The 17,865-nt window shown below is 40.1% G+C and overlaps 1 protein-coding gene across 1 annotated transcript in view; it reads right to left on the bottom strand.

The window, feature by feature from the left end:
• Positions 1-7,641, bottom strand: part of IL15 (interleukin 15) — a 25,000-nt gene extending 17,359 nt beyond the window's left edge. Inside the window, exons 1-2 of the mRNA XM_010009344.1 lie at positions 7,595-7,641; positions 6,796-6,997 (exon numbers count right to left, since the gene is read on the bottom strand). Of these exons, the coding sequence (XP_010007646.1) occupies positions 6,796-6,997; positions 7,595-7,641 (249 nt within the window). The remainder of the gene's footprint in view (positions 1-6,795; positions 6,998-7,594) is intronic.
• Between the last annotated feature and the right edge of the window lie 10,224 nt (positions 7,642-17,865).

The following is a 17,865-nucleotide window of genomic DNA, read 5'->3' as shown; positions in this document are numbered from 1 at the left end:
AGCTTCCTGCCTGCGAAACCATTACTCAGAACAGAAGCACAGAATCTGGATCAGGAAAGTACACTGTGGGACCTAAATGAGGAAAAAATATGTGTAATGTTGCAATAGAATTCTGAGTGGCTCTCAGCCCATTATTAAGAGCATTCAAAGCAGGAAGTTGCTGAAATTTCGCAAGTAACTATTGCAAGTCCCCTTTAAATCTTCTAAAGTAAAGGAAAACACAAGACGGACTTTCTGAAAGGGTTATTTTTATCTAGATAATAGAGACACATCTTTGAATGTTGCAATGCAAGGGGTGTTCCCCCTCAAAAATGTATATTGTCATCAAAAGATAATTTTTGTGACTTCTGGTAATAATCAGGAGAGGTTGTAGCCCAGGTAGTTAGTATTAAAGTCATTGACGTCAGTATAATTCTGCTTTTTATAAAGGGCTGGTAGACTTCTGTTACAACGCAGCATGACAATTGCTTTTAATAGTTACTTTTTACATAGACACAGTACAGTCCAGCTATGTGGTTTTACTTTTGGTATCCCTTACCTTATATAATAAATTAGAAGAGAATAAATGAGGAGAACCAAGGCCGGGTCAGCACCAACCCATTATACAACCTCCATTTAAGCAGTGTTTTCATAGTAAGGATCACAACAACTGTTTAATCAGCTCATTCCCCTTTTTATTTACCTTTTTACAGATGGCACAGTAAAAGGAGTCCCGACACAATCAGCATGAAATCAAGTTTTTGAAGGAGCCTGCCTATGGAAGTTGTGGATGTTCCATCCCCAGAGGTATTAAAAAATCAACCGAGACTGGAGCAACCTGCTCTAATTTTGAAGTTAGCCCAGCATTAGATGGGAGGCTGGAAGGGTGACCTGTAGATGTCTCTTTCAACATAAGTTATTCAATGAATTAGGCCTTGAATTAAAAATTGTGATGGAGGGAGAAAGAAATGTACAAAAAAGCACAGATATGTGATTGCATGAGAATTATTTTCTCAGCTAACTAAATTAAACACTGATAATTTCAAACATATAGGCTAGGAAAACAGTCCTATTTCTATACAGGTAAAGGGGCTATTGCCTACAGTTTTGTTAGGGCTTCTGCAGCTGAGTCTCAAAGAGGAGGACTCTTTCAGTTGCTTTGGTTTGGTCAAGCTGAAATAGAGCTGAAATTTCCAACACTGAATTACTTACTCAGGCTAGTTATTTTCTTTTAAGTCACATCAAGAGTAGTTCAGTCATTCCCAAAAATAAATTAGCAGAAATATGCATTTCTTTCATCTAAAGAAAATGCTTCTAACCATCTAATTAAAGCTCTGCTTTTTAGTAATGTTTTCAAGTTTGGCAGCCTAGAAAACCTGCATAAACTTGGCCAAGTCATGAGTGGCTTAGTTTACGTAATCGTGGAAGTGATTCGTCGGCACTGGTTGTTGGTCTCCAGCAGTCTCTTCACAATGAACATAATCCATCTTGGAAGCCCAGAGGCAAGCAGAACTCTTTGTATTCAAAAAATGCCTTCCTACAGGAAAATGTGGTGAATGCTGAGGAACAGATATCTGTGATGCTGCTGGTGCACCGCAGTGGAATTAGAGTACTATGAATGGAAAGCGCAGCAAAGAATTAAGAAAGGGTAGAGATGAAAGGAAGGAGGGAAGGTTCAATGTAGCAGCAGGATTTATGAACACTAAGCGTATTCTTCTTGAGAACCTGAAACTAATCCCATGCTCACTGCTTTCCCATGAATTCATAAATTTTAAAATGTATTAAATCTTTAATCACAGAGGTTGTGGCTGCCCCATCCCTGGCAGTGTTCAAGGCCAGGTTGGACGGGGCTTGGAGCAACCGGGTCTAGTGGAAGGTGTCCCTGCTCATAGTAGAGGGATTAGAACTGGATGATATTGATGGGCCCTTCCAACCTAAACCATTTTATGGTTCTATGATGTAACAATTTCCTTTTTCTTTCACATGATTTATGAACAAAATGTATTTTGTTCACTGAATAGATCAAGCTCTTGAAAAAAACAGCGTATAAATGTCCTTATTTAAACATGGAAGATGTATAGAAAAGGAGGCAGAAAATCACAGAAAGAAAAACATGAGTTCAGTGACAAAGGCAACTGAAAGCAGCCCTGGAGAGTCCTGTCCCTGCCTTCACCACCATCTTCTTATGATTCAGGCAAGTTCCTTAACCCACGTTTTTCACAAGCGGCGATCATTTTCTGAGTTCTCTCCTACAAATAATCTAGACTTTCAGTTGCTTTGTGTATCTGCCTTTAGGATGAGGTGTTTTGTGGTCCCCAAGTATATATTTCTAGTCATAGTCAGGTAGCTCAGATGCATGTTTCTCCAATGTAGATGCTACAGTTTGAAGAAATCAGTGCCCTCTCTAGAGCTTAGTTTGAAAAAGCATTGAGTTCTCACAGCTGCAACAGAATATACTGGGTGAACAAAGACAATCCTTGAGGATGCTAAGCAATCTCTTAAAAAAAAAATCTCCAGGTATCACATACTGGACCCAAAATCAGTGGGTTATTCTAATATTCCAATCATTTTGCAAAGCAAAATTCCCATTTTCTTATTCTTCAGGACTTTAGAGAAAAATGAACTAATTCAAGTCCAAGAAGCACTTGCATACTATACTGATAGATGCCAAAAAGGGAGGGCAAATAAAATTAATTATTATGGATTTAAAACATGGCACAAGTAATGTGTAGCAAATCAGACATGCCATAAAAAAGAATACATGAAATACAGGATATCTGCTTTTCCTGGTTTTCCTTGGTTTTATATTTATGTGTATATATTTATATATTCTAGCCAGTATAAAATCACATTTCTTGAACCTGTGTAACAAATTACTGTAAGATACAGTGCGACTAAGGCTGAAGACATTCTTTTATTAAATAAAAAAGACTTAAAATTAAATGAAATGAGTGAAAGAAAGCTGTAAGCAGTGAGGCAGCATGTAAACCCCAGTCTGATGATTTCTGCCGTCACCAGCATCCGATGCTGGTCATCACCAGGCAGGATTACACTTGAAATCCCCAGGTTGATAACACAGACCAGTGCAATCCCAGGTGGGCTCCCAGTGCCACCCTCCTTCTCATCCTCTCTGCTGCCCAGCAGTGATCTACACTCCATGTAGTGTACAACTAATCATGTTAACTCAGAACTGATCTAAACTCAAGAATACAAAACACTATTTGATTTATTTACCCTGCCAAGAAACAGCATAAATTAAAACTCCACCTAGCAACTACACCATTACCGAAGTACATTGGGAAGGAAACAAACCATACTTTGGTTTTCTGCCACATGCTACAATAGGTGAGCCTGCAAGAATTACTGTGACTCCCATTCCTGTGTTCTTAAAAGCACGCTACATGCACTCATTTTTAACAGATATGCAGATGTCTATTATTTTAATGACATTCAAACTGAGGCTCCATGACCCAGGAGAAAGCCAGTATGGCTTATACAAACAGGTACAATTAGTTATTTTTTAACAGGTGCACTTAAATTGATACCTTTTACTCCCACAAGCAGGTTGATGGCAGTAACCAGCTGCAGCTTTCAGATGTCAGCCACATAGATTTCCATGTTCCTGCAATATCTCTCCTTAAGCCGTGGAGGGGCAGGTGAGGTTACTACTTCCTTTTGCAGGAAGACAGACAGTTACACTATGTCACGTAGCAGAGATAAATGCAGACACCACTGGTACAAGTGCCATAATTCTTAATTAGCCAATGCAGCATAAAAAATGGCCAGAGTTCATGCCTGATTTTCCATCATGTTGGTTACAGAATTGATATTACGTTAATAATAGTTAACAACATGTTAACTATTCATAACAAGTTCATACATTTATGATATGTGAAATTAAAACTTGTCAGTGTTGTCATTCGTTTAGGTAAAATGGATCTTCTACTGCAAGAGTTGTTCATAAGATCATAAGCTCAACAACTGCATGATCATATTTTGTATCTGCAACAAACAGAATATATGTGGCAGATGGTGACCTGACATCACTGATGAGTTCAAGTCCTTTCTCCAGCTGAGACAATAAATTTCTCTACACTGTCCTTATTCATAGCTTAAACTCTAGGGAGGAAAATTACTGAGCACTTGACATTCATAGCCTTCTGGCAGAGACTAAAGCCAGGGAAAGGTGCAGTGTGAACCATTTTTGGCTAGTGGTTTAGAATATGGTGGTTCCTTTGCTCAAAAATAAATTACAGCCAGTAAATTATATTTACAAAAAGGCACCCTAAAAAAGTGATAAATTCTAGTCATGGATGGACTGGTTCAGCAACTTTGCTAGAAGATTTTTTGAATAGTCACAGAGTGCAACCCTTCTAGTCTACAGGTATTTTGATAAAGCAGGATCTTAGAAACAGTTCCTCAGTGGATAAAAAAATCAGCCATTTTTGGGTAAAGAATTCTTAAGCATTGGCACTCAAGTTAATTGATAAACTATTAAACTGTTAAGTTGTAATTTATAGCAGCTATAATGGGAAGAATGTCTGAGTTATCACCCTGTGCTGCCACTAAATACATACTTCATCTGTTATAGCACAAAATACTGTAAGATGGTTTAAAATGATGCATATATCTTGTTACCTGCTGATAATAACCTATCAGCAATGACAACAGTTTAATTATATTGCACATCTCCTGCTGGCTTCCAAATATTTCTGCTGCTCTTCACTAATTTCTTGGCTAAAAAAGTATCAGTCTCCTTATTTTACACTATTACAGTAATTTATGAATGGAAGACAGAAAGCTTTTAGTATCTGCTGAGGTGCCTGAATTCTTTGTATTGTCATCATGATATAAAAACCTAGCCCCAGCTGCCCATAAATCCTGAAGGATGGTGGGGAAAAGGCCCATATCAGCTAAAGAATGTGGAGGAAATCCCAGACTAGACCTTTCACAGAGATGTACAGAATATTATCTCAAAGGTGGCACTCAGCCCTGGCCAGGTGGGATCTTTGCTTGTACTGATACAGTACAGGCAGTTTGGATGAAATGTCTTTCTCTTATCTCTTAATTCTTTCTTCTTTCCTCTTCCTTCAGGTTCATTCTGAGCATGAGATCATAGTGCCCATCATGGGAACAGCCCTGGCCCAGCAAGAGCAGAGGAGCCTTCCATAGGCAGGAACCTTTGAGGTGGACATTGATGGCTAAGGCTCGGTTCTTGGCAAAGAAGGAGTGAGAAGGTAAATTGATCTGGGATTAATGATATGAAATCAGAAGTCTTTTTGTCTGTGGAAGAATAATCTGTGTGTCCAGGTACTGGGGATCTCCAACATGGTCCTATTTCTTTCAGCTCCAGCTCAAAAAGGAGTTCTGAGCATATATTCCTACGAGGACCTATTAATAGTGCATTCTACCAGAGTCTGGTCTTTGCAAAGACAGCTGTAACAGCATGTTTGTTAATATGTCAGCATTTATTCCTTAGAGTGAAATCCTGTCCTATCAGAGCCTGTAAAGTGGGAATCAGAAATCTGGGTTGAGTAAGAAGAATATCTTTAAATTTGAGAATTCCTGATAAAAAGGAAGGTTTTGCTTTATACACATTTCTCTGAATAATGAACAGCTGATAATAAATAATTGATAGTAGGGGTTTCTCCCCTCCACTTGTAAGCAATTACTTTTGAAATATTTTTGAAAATTAGAAATATTTTAGCATGCATGCACAGCAAATGGGCATAATTGAGATGTTTTTGCTTTGCCTAACACTATAATTCGGTGTAGAAAATTGAAAATGTGTTATAATAATGAGAATTGGCAGTGCATTACATTCCTGTAGTTAACATAACCTTTAAAGTCAGTGTTTTCCAGTCTGAGTTTTTAAGTCCATAGAAAGACCGCATGAAAAACATGAATTCAAGTGTATTTACTCTCCAGGATTTTAGCTTCTACTGGTGATGCAGTCATGAAATAGAGGATATAGCAACAAGACCATGTTATGTAAAAAAAAAAAAAGAAAAAAGGAATAAAATATGTGCTTCTGTGCAGACTAACAAGTTTTTTCCAGCAGCTGAGGTTGGGCTGCTGTGCTTTACTAATCCCTGCAAGCAATAATACTTTACTGGCCTGCAGAACAGTGATACAGTGATCTGCTTTACACCACAAAATATGTTATTTCTATAGAATAATGTGCCTCAGAGAGGGGCTGTTCCAGATTGTCCTTCTCCCTTATATACTGGCTGCAGCAAGCTGAACTCCCTCAGCACAGAAGAGGGAAACATTTGACAGAACCCTGGACCTGTCATTGGAAGGTCTGTGTCAAATATATTACTGGCTATGGTTTGGAAGAGACTGCAAGCTGAAGTTAGAAGGAACTTCTCAATCTTCAGAAAAATTCCAGCACTGTATTATCCATACTGCCCAATTACTCCACATTAGCTTGTACTTCTGTCCCCTGTGATCTCTCTCTATTTTCATAGAGGATCTAGGAAGCCTCAGAATTGATCTGACCGTAATATTCTTTTTCCTAGGCAATTCAAACATTCCTGAAGACAGGAGGGTATCACAGAATCATTTAGGAACAACTGTTAACCTAGTGCTGCCAAGTCCACCATGAAGCCATTTCCCTAAGCGCAGGTCTACACATATTTTAAGTACCTCCAGGGTAGTCACTCAATCACTTCCCTGGGCAGCTGTTCCAATGCTTGATAGCCTTTTTGTTGAAGGTATTTTCCTAATAGCCAATCTAAGCCTCCCCTGGCACAACTTGAGGATGTTTCTTCTTGTCCTATCGCTTGTTACTCAGGAGAAGAGACCAACACTCACCTTGCTATGCCATCCTTTCAGGTCATTGTAGGGAGACAGAAGGTCTCCCTTCCGCCTCCTTTTCTCCAGGCTAAACAACCCTAGTTCCTCAGCCACTCCTCTTAAGACTTGTTCTCTAGACCTTTGCCAGCCAGCACTCCCACCCAACTTGGAGTCGTCTGCAAGCTTACTGAGAGTGCACTTAATCCCCTCATCCAGATCACTGATAAAGATATAAACCAGAACTGGCCCAAACCAGCCTTGGGGAATACCGCTTGTGACTGGCCACCAACTGGATTTAACTCTTTTCACCACAACTCTTTTGGCTCAGCCATCCAGCCAGTTTTTTTACCCAGGGAACAGTATGCCTGTCCAAGCCATAAGCAGCCAATTTCTCCAGGAGAATGCTGTGGGAAATGGTATTAAAGGCTTTACTAAAGACTAGGTAGACAACCCACAGCCTTTCCCTCATCCACTAAAGGAGGTCGCCTTGTCATGGAGATCAGCTTAGTCAAGCAGGACCTGCCATTCATAAACCCATGCTGGCTGGGCCTGATCATTCATAAACCCATGCTGACTGGTTGTTCTGTACATGCCATGTGATGACACTCAAGATGATCTGCTCCATAACCTTCCCTGGCATTAACGTCAGGTTGACAAGACTGTAGTTCCCTGATCTTCCTTCAGCCCTTCTTGTAGATGGGTGTCACATTTGCTAAATTCCAGTCAACTGGGGTGCCTCATTTTACCCCTTTTCCTCTTCACATCTAGTTTAAAGCTCTTTCAATTAGCCCTGCTAACTCCTGCATGAAGATCATACCTTTGAGACAGGTACACCTCATCTGTTGCCAGAAGTCCTGGTGTCATGTAGACTGACCTATGATCAAAAACCCCAAAATTCCACTGGTGACAGGAGGCTCAGAGCCAGGTACAGATCTGCTGACTCTTTCTTCTCTTATATTTTCTGCAACTGGAAGGATGGAGGAGAACACTGCTGTGCTCCTGACCCATTAACCAGTTGTTCCAAGGCCCTAAAGTCTCTCTTGCTTGCCCTCAGACTTCTTGCTGCAACTTCATTGCTGCCTACCTGAAAAATCAGTAATGGCTAACGATTTAAGGGCCATACCAGGGTAGGAAGCTTTCTCTTCACGTCTTTAACCTGGGCCCCGGGGGTACAGCAGACTTCTTTAGGCAGTGGGTCTGTTCTACATATTGGGCCTCCTGTTGCTGTCAGAAAGAGTCTCCTATGATGATGATCTGATATTTTTTCTTTATGGAAACTGTTTTGATGCAGGGCAAAAACTAATGTAACCTCCGTGACACCTCCATGCTAGATGAGCTATTGTTTGGTTCCGCTTGCACAGTCTCATACCTATTATGTGAGGGCACCTGGAAAAGTGAAGTAGTCACAGAGGAGACGTGCCTGCTGTGCCAGGCAGGAACTTGCTGCCCTTGTCCTCTATCCTTTAAGTCGCTGTGTTCAGCCAGGCAGAGAGAGGATAGGGTATCCTCCATGTTACATCAGGCCTGTCTCAGGGAAGGTAGGGTGCGATTCCAGTAGCCTGTCTGTCTTGCGCTCCCTGATACTCCTCAACCTACATACATTTCCTTGGAGTTCTGTCACTAAGCTGAGGAGTTCCTCTACTTGGCCACACACCCCACAGGCGTAGTCTCTACTGTCCTATACTGGCATAAGAGCAAGACACATGCTGCAGCCTTGCACTGGGCTGTCAGCGTGTTCCCGCTAGAGCTCTGTCTGGCGCAGAGCTTGGAGAGGCCATGACTTTTCACTGGGTGGATACCGTTGCTCCCTGGTTGAGCTGGCATGGCCCTTCCTGCATGCCCTTCTGCCTGAGCTGCGTGCAGACTGCCACACCACACCCTGCTTGCCTGCCCTGGTGGCTCACACTCCCTAAGGACTTACCTTATACACGGAGCAGGGGGCTTGCTCACCGTTGCGCCAGGTCCTGTCAGCCACCGTTGCCTGAGCTGCAGGCTCCTAGTGGCTCTCTCAGCTCCCCTCAGGTTTCCCAGTTCAAGAACCTCTCTGTGCACCACGCTAGAGCTCTCCACCGCCGATCATGCTGGCACTGGAGCTGCTTGCCTCCTTATAATGTTGCACTCTAAAGAACTGGCAAAGCTGACCTTTACTGTTTGAGTTCATAGAGCTGAAATTATTATGACAGACTATAAAGCCATGCTATTTGTTCTTAAAGAGTTTGGAACAGTCCATTAGGCTTCCAAAGAATGAATTTAATACCTCTATTGATCTATAAAGATCATTTGTTTATCCTGAGTTGATCTATAATCAAGTATCTCCTTCCAAGATAAAATAACCAAGTGATACCTTTCCATTTATCTAGTATGTTGTATAAACTGACAACTGTAAAAAGAAACAAACACAATCATAACAGGCGAAGGAAGTGCTGTGCTAATGACTATTTGGAAAGTACATCAAAACATGCTGTGATAATTATAATCACGAATTTGTTCTGCAAGATCAGACTCTCTTAAAAGAAAGCAGCACAAATATAGCTGCTGTATACAGAAGGAATCACAAGGTAGTGATTGTGCACAGCAAGGAGAATTTCCTAATACTGACTTTTACAGATGATATTTTGCAGGTTTTGACAATAGAATCCTTCACAAGTTTCTGTCTTTTCCTCCTGATTTTTGGTTTTTTTTTTTAGGTGGAAAGTAGTATTTTTAACTACAGACTCATAAATGCATCTGTTACTCGGATTTACAACAGACTAATACCTCCTTATTATATTGCTATCAGCTCCAGTATTTCCATATCTCTATTTTCAGTAGGTTTCCACTTGACTGAAGATTTTCAGTTCCTTGCCTGCATTTAATGTTCTTTCAAGTGTATACACCAAGATAGTAAATAACTTTTCTCCCAGCTTTTTATTTCTGTCTTGCTATGTAAATCACACTCACAGCAATATCTTTGTTTTCTCCTCATGTTTGCTGTGTAAGTTTGTTAGAAAACAATGACAAATTTTCACTGCCTGGCACCCATTCTCTGTACTTGCTGGTGTCTTTCACACAGCAGAAACAGAGAAACAGGTGCCAGGTATAAGGTTAAATACAGTACTTAAGCTATGTCTTTTATATTTATAGCAAACCTTATGAGACAATTTTAGTAATCATTAACTAATTGCAAGCTAAGCAATGTATGTTTTTAAATACAAGAAAGAAAGAAGACCAAGAGGATGTTGAAAGATGTAAAATACTCACAAATCCGGAAAAGCTGTGCAGCAAGCCGGCACAGAAGTTAGGATAAAGTTTGCTCTATGATAATGTCATAGTGCGATGCTCCACCCCCTCCTCCGTTCTGTTTTACTTTCAGTTGTTATATAATAATATAGGACTATGTTTGTACTAAATATAACACAGAACTTATTCTCTCTACAAATAGCAGATACTAAGGATTTCCAGTTTCTGAGAAATTTTGAAACTTGGGGGGAAACCCAAAACAAAACAAAAACGTGGGGAAAGACATGTCTGTGATTTAGAAGGCAAGCAAGTGACTGACAAACAAGAAAGGCAGCTTATTGCTGGTCCAAACAGCAACCTCCTATCCTTCCATAAAGGGAAGAAACTGCACAGTTGTCCCCGCACGGTCACTTCCCTCTTTGTAGCTTTATGTATCCTTCCCAATCAGAGCTCCGAAGAGTTGCTTAACTTAGAAGCAAACACTGTAGCTTTATGCTGTAACTCCTCCTCCGCAGCCTTCTTAGTGTTTTACTGTGCAGCTACCACAAGGGGGGAAAGAGGAGCTGCCTCTCAGGGCAAGACTGAGAAAGAAGAGCACAGCCGTGGAAGAGGGTTTCGAGGACAAAAAAGAGCTTCTCCAAAACGTACAGCATCTGGCTTGCTGTGGGACGACAGGGCAGAGGAGTGTCGTAAGTCCAGGTGACAACAGAAAAGGATCTCTGTAAAGGAACTGAAACAATACTCTGCAAATTGCACTAAACTCAAAAGTTGTGGATTTTAGCTGTTAAGGGGGTTAGTGCCTATGATGATCACAGAATATGGCAGCTGTAATCCTAAATCGTGCTTAGACACCTCACAGTGAAGAACTTTTCTAACTTGAGTTAAACTTCATAAACATCGTCCTGCAGATGAAAATTGGCAGCTGCCTGGGAGTGCTCTCAGGTTCCCGGGACCCGACTCTGCAGGCGGGTGCCGGGGCCCCGCCTCTGGAGGGTCATGCACTCCAGAGGCAACAGTGAAAATGGTACTTCCTTTCTGTGTAGTCTTCTTTTTGTCCTCGTCTGTGTTATCCTCTTCTGTGGATGCTGGTTGTTATTCTGTGCATGTCACATGTGAGGTGGTAAAAATATTCTGCAGCTAAATGAGAGTGTTTTACAAATGACTGTCTCCTTACTGAAGAAGAGATGAGTTTCTAGAGTTGGATATTTCCTTCCTGTTTCTCAGTGAAATATCATTTTTTTCCAGGAATGCTATTATGATACCTGGTGAACAATAGCAATCAGTTTCCTATGCTGTGATATTCTATTACCATCAGATTCAGAAAATCTACTTAAGGACATCAGTAAGACTGCTGTATCTTGAACAACTGTTGTACAAGAGAGAGGTGTAAGGACTGAAACTGAGAGTTCCCAAACACTGTTGCATGACGGATTCATTACCTGAGGCAGCTTACTGCCGTTTCTCAGCATCCCAGCACACTGTACCCTGTGGTCTGATGCTTGGGTCCAGCATCCATTCTGGGTGCAGAAGAGGCATCAATGGGAAATGCCACCATGCTGATTAGCTCCTGTACAGGGTCTGGTTTGCACTCACTACCACTGCAAAGAACCTTCCAGCAATTGAACACAAGACAAAAAAGCAGAACTCACAATTTCATGCTCTCCAAGGACTCTTGTCTCTCTCGTATGACATTGCATCTGTGTGTCCAGAAAAGCAGCTACTCGTGCTCCTTGCACTCTGTCTCAGTGTAGAGTGTTAATGGCACTTTTTAAGTGGTAGTGCAGACCTCAGATGTGAAATCTGCCTCAGCTGGAGGCTGCTAGGAACCCGTGCAGGATTTCAAAGAGAAAATGAAAGTACAGACTTGGCTGGAATTCTTGCCATGACAAAGTACAAAAATGCAAGTGAAAAGGAGGTACCACCATTGCAGGAAAAAACACCAGCCTGCATAAATATTTAAACCAAAGGAACATGCTCATTTACTATGTGTCTTGTGATAAGGCCACTTCTAAGGAAAAGTGGTCATAAACACTTCTATTTCTTCAGCTTACTCCACCTCAAAGAATGAGAGTGAATGATTTCAAGTATACACATGAATGTAGTTGGACTTGGGATGCCAAAGTTGCTCATATTTCTTACTGTTTAAAACTGAAAGAAAATAGATTGGTTTCCACTTGTCTTCGCTTTTTGACATGGTACCTTTGCTATGGTATAATTTGTCAGAATTTTCTCAGCTAGGAAAAATTTATAAGCAAACAGCCAGAACCAGCACACAAAGCTTTAGGTATTCATGAGTTATCCTGTGGGAAAAGAGGAAGAATCACTCACTTAATTTTTTATTTTTAATCACTTTCCAAACAGGTTCCTTTGAACACTGGAAAATGGAAATACTGCATATAGGGTGGATTTTTTTTTTTTTCCAATTACCTCTCTGAGTTTGTTCCTTTTTTAAGAATTATATTTTGCTGGCAATTCTGAAGTTAAAATATTTTAGTTTCTAGCTTTATATAAAAACTGCCCCTAAACATTGAAGTAGTTGCATATAAAAATAATGCATGTATCAGTACGTATTATGTTACGTGAGGGTGGCAATACCACCTGCACTCCCTCAAAATTTAATTCTCATTCGTTTTCTTAATTAGACAAAAATATCCTTCCTAATTACACAAGGGACATTGTATAGTCACCTAAACACTACTAACCACATCAAGGTGTTTATTTGTAGCATAAATTATTCTTATACTCTCTTATGAGCATAATACCCCTTTCTAGTTTATTCAAGTTTCATTTATAGTGGACACAGTCTATTTGGCAAGATATTGGCAGTTGCTCTCACTAATGAGCTACTAAATTATAATTTAGAATTGTAAGTGCAGTGACAAAGAATGTGAGTAACTTACATCATGCGAACAGTAAAGTGAAAACAGATGCATGAATGTCATCTTGAAAATACAACAGGATAACTGAAAATTCAAACATGACCATCCTGATTTGAAGCAACAGTACCCAAATGTTTTGTGCGGCTGCACAACAGCCAACAAAAAAATTGGGTTTGCTATGCTCTTAAAAGTTTGCCTGTACTCTCATGAAATTCATTCCTTTGGAACTGGTATGCTATGCTCTTAAAAGTTTGCCTGTACTCTCATGAAATTCATTCCTTTGGAACTGGTAATAGTTCTGTTGCTGAACACCAGGAGAGGAAGTATTGCTACAGGGGCAAGAGTGAAGAAGGGGGGAAGAAGGCTTTTTCAGAGCAATGTGACATGAGTGATTATAGAAGGATGACATATTTTCTGAAGGCAGCCTGGAAAAAAAAGGCAGAGTTGGATACCTTCAGGATGGCCCCCAACTGACCCAGCTCAGAGCCAACTTCCTTTGCTAAATTTCTGAGTGCTTAAAGATGGGACTGCCCTATGCTCTTCTCACCTACTGTCTCGGTATCAGTTCTTTTTAAAAAAAGTCTTGAAATGGAGGCCTTCTCTGATAAGACATCAGCTCTGTTAAGCCATTATACTCTCATAAGCGTAATGATTTTCTCTTTATTTATTTACACTGAAGTCCAAGATTTTTAGAGAACCTGAACCCAAATGTACAGGCAGATGCAGCGGGTGGTAATTACAACTTGAATAATGCCTCTTACAGAGTATTTTTTTATTACACTGTTTCTGCTGTGTTTGAATTTTTGCTGCAGGGCTGAACTACTAAACCCTCAATTATCAACCTCATGAATTTCTGCATAGGAAAATTAAAGACCTGTTGTTTTCTTGCTCTAGGTGACAGAGTGGATATGAAGAGCTGATAAGCATGTACAACTTTGTCTCCTCCCAGTCCCAGTGTGGCAGCGGGAGGAGCAAAGTCAAGCAGAAACAGCCTTCTGCCTCTGAGGAGTCACATCCTAGTCATCCCACCAGCATTCCTCATTCCTGCATGTTGTTTCAGCTAAAACGAGCCTTGATTCTAGTGATAATGGCCAACCATGGAGTGCCTTGCTCCTGGGCAGGAGAGGACAGAGAGGAACTTCTGCATGATGAGGTGGGAATGTGTGAAAACCTACACAACTTCATGGCTGGTATAGGACTATAGATAATCTCTCTTTTTTTCTTACTAAATTATAATGTGTCCTAAATTATAGACTCTTCAGATTGGTTCTTAAAAGCTTCTGGCATCTCAAAAATGCTATTTCATTTCTACACACATCTGGAGATACATTAATATTCTGCCTTTCAGAAGCATGCACAGTATTTCTGGTATGTTATAATTTATCAGCTATTGTCACTAAGCATGAACCATTCCTATTTAAAGAGATAGCATTTCCAAAATAAATCTCATCAATTGCTACATTAGCAAAAACAAAACAAAGGGGAAAACATTTAATGCTTAAAATTAGTAGGAATATGGTTTTGAATCTGAAAAAAGCTAACACAGAGAAATGAGCAGCTTAGTTGGAGTCATTTGAGGAACCTATGATCTTCAGTGTTCTGTTTAGTGCCTTGTGAACAAGCACTATCCTATTGAGACAGAATATTTGCAGTATTGCAGCCTAAAAGCTTTCCTAAAAGAATCACTCCTTGATTTGCATGACAGATATGGAAAAATCATGCATAAAATAAAAGAAATATGTGAATAAAAAAAGCTGGCCAACATCCCAAAGGCATGTCTTCACTATAGCAGTTCTCACAAGTTATACTGTGTTAATTCTTTCTGTATTAATCAACCTGGAGCACAGTGGCCAGACCATAAAAGTCTTGCAGTCCACACTGTCTCAGTGGTCTCTGATGGAGAGAGCTACATGCCAAATCCACAAAACTGCTAGAGAATCTAATCCTTATTTAAGTTCCCAGCTAGTTCCCACAGGAATAATTCTTTACTCAAATGCTTTTTTGAATTTAGGTGCTATGCACATACTTTAGACAACTGGGCACTTTCTGAACTGGGTAGCTGGAGCCAGTGCTGTGCCTTGGGAGTCAGGCACATGTAGCTGTTAGATTTCACATGCTGAACAGGGCACAGTCCGAATTAGCCGATCAGCGGGGCTGGGAGAAGCCTTTTGAGGGTTTGAATGCCCTTGGCTGCACTGGCCATACCCAGAATCATAGCTCAGGATCCTCCCCTGAAAGCAGTACCTTTCTTCTATTTAAACCACAACATCCAAAACATGTCAGTCAATTGTAATCTTTTATTCTATTAGAGAAGCATTTTGTAAGTGTTACTCAACAGAAATTCAAGAACAGTGAATTGAAGAGTCAAAATGATACATCAGAATAATGAAATGTAGTCACATGGGAGGGGGATTCTTTTCCTCAAAGTTATCTATTTGTCTAAACAATTTGTCAATATTTCTCAGTCTTAGCCCATGTAGACACCCTCTCTGAGATCAACAGCCTGCTTTGTAGCTCACTTTGCCATTTGCAGTAGGAGCTTTCAGGAATATAGGAGAATTAGATCCTAACTCATACGATGATACAGGTAAGTCCTACCAAAAAGAAATAACATACAAGAGAGCTGAAAGAAGCAAGAATGCAACTGAGTAATGATGTGCATTCCGTCAAGATTATTTCTCTTTAATACTAAATACAATAACAATGACATATGTATCATATTTCTCATTTAATAATACTGTTCTATAGTTTCCCTATGCTGTAATACCGCTGCTCTTTAATGCTTAGAGCTTTTGTGACAAAGGTACAAATCACTGAGGAAAGTAATTTCTGTATAAATAGAGAAAACAAGATCTTTGGCTACCAAGTGGACAGAATGTATTCTAAACACTGGAAATTTAAGAGATTCTGCACAACATACTGTATTTAGCCAAAAGGAAGAAAATGGATTTCTCCAAGTAGTTTGACTTTAAATTAGGAGTCATACCAAATTCAAGGTTGTCTTTGGTTTTGTCACATCACTTTCAGGTTACTAGGGTATATAAAAAGCCTTTTTATATATTATGACACACTTGTGCAATATTAAACTCCCACATCCCCCCACAATATATTGCTCACTCCATTACATGAAAAAATTAATGTGCTTTCTGTGGGAAGTCTTAATATGTAGCACACTATGTACAGAAAGGATGAATGCACTGGGAGTTATCGAAAGTTTTGACTACATGATGAAAAAATAGTGTTTTGAAATTTACTATCAATAATTGGTCATTTTTCATTTCAGTCCTAGGGTTTTTTTTGCTAGCTTACTGTCCTCAGACCAGCAATTTGTCCCATCTGTTATTTCTTACCTTTCCCCAGAGCATCCGTTATTCAGAAGCAGCAGCTTCCTCTGAATGGTGCGTTTGCTGTCACTGGCCCTTCAAGGGACACAGAAATGTTCAATATGCATAAGAATAGAGATTCCCCATTTTTAACCTCCCCTGCTTGCCCCAAATTCTTCTATCTTCTTCTGACTGTCTAGCCAGAGTCACTAAAATTCATTGTAGGAAATCATATGATGGTATGTAGCAGCAGAAATGTACAGAGCGTTTCCAGTCCTCTTCATTTCCTTGATTATTTATCTGTGTGTACTTTAATGTACCCTGAATCCAGCAAAAGATAAGATGTTCATGGACAGGATTTTGTGTAGCAGGCCTCTGAACTCTACCTAGTGAGCAGTTCAGGTGAATTCAGGTGAATCAAGGTCCAAAATGGGGGTGGCTTGCGGGTACAAACAGTGGACAAGAACAGAAGCAGAGACTGTTGAGGGTGGCTTTGCAGCTGCTCAGACCCATGGCCAGACCAGGCGCACGACAGTGAAAGAAGAAGATCCCTGCTTTCCAGAGACTGATACAAGTCCTCTCACACGTTTAGCTGTGTGAGAATTTCAGTGTTTCCTAATATCAGCATGTCTAGCTGTCCCTGATCTATGACTTGCAGTTCTTGTTCCTATTCCAGGGGATCCGCAATCTGCTTGAGATTGGAAAGACCAAAGGCTGACTTCTGGGTTGTGTCCTAGCATGGAGTGTAAAGTAGCAGCAGCCCTTTAAATTGCCACTGCAATGATGTCCAAACTGGGGAAACTGGCAGTAAACCAAAATCTTTTGTCACTACGGTTGGATCAAAGTTTCTATGTGTTAAATTCTGTGTTAAAATAAAAGATGAAAGGTGCTCAGCAGATTTCAACTCTGCAGAGTTGAAAATGCGGGAGAAAAAAAAGCAGCTTTTTGTAATAAAACAATGCTGAAGAGATGAGATTCAAACCACCCATTGTTGCTAACTTTACCTTCTTTTCTGTGACTCCAGAAGCTACTTATACAGTACTTTGTCAAATATAACCAAACAATAGAATTGAGAGATACCTGGAATATAAATAGAAGTCATGTATACTGAATTTTAATCAATATAGGCAAAGATGTTTTTTCACTGGAACAAGCTATGAAAGGGAGTTAAAAAGACTGTAGAAAACATCTCTGTTAAGAACGCAAGTAATGATATATATAACCATTAGCCTTCATGTGTGTATTTAGTAAACAAATCAAGCTCAAACTCAGGAAAATACATCACCTCAAAAAGATTTCAGTTTTTGAGAGGGCAACTACATGTAGTAATGCTAGTCCATAAATCCTATGTAATGAAGATACTAAGTAGTGAACTTGCAAGATATGAAATGTAGTCAGGATAGGCATACCCCAGAAGAACAGTCGACCTGATGTCACCTGAGAAAGGCTAATAAAATCTCTCCAAAGCCTTAGATGCAGAAAACTATGACATTTCTTGTCACTTCCCAGATACCTAAACCACTGGCAACAACTTGTCATTTGGGTTTTCTTTACCACAGGATTCCTTTTGAAGTGACTCCCACTGAATTTAGCAAAGCACATCTATTTTTGTGCAGGTCCCACTGTAACAAGTTTCCTGTCTTTAAAATGAATGTTGTGTGGCTTAG

The sequence above is a fragment of the Nestor notabilis genome, unplaced genomic scaffold (assembly GCF_000696875.1).
Source record: "Nestor notabilis isolate BGI_N333 unplaced genomic scaffold, ASM69687v1 scaffold1542, whole genome shotgun sequence".
Taxonomy (NCBI): Eukaryota; Metazoa; Chordata; class Aves; order Psittaciformes; family Psittacidae; genus Nestor; species Nestor notabilis.
The sequence above is the reverse complement of the archived record's forward strand: the minus strand, read 5'-3'. Positions and strand labels throughout refer to the sequence as shown.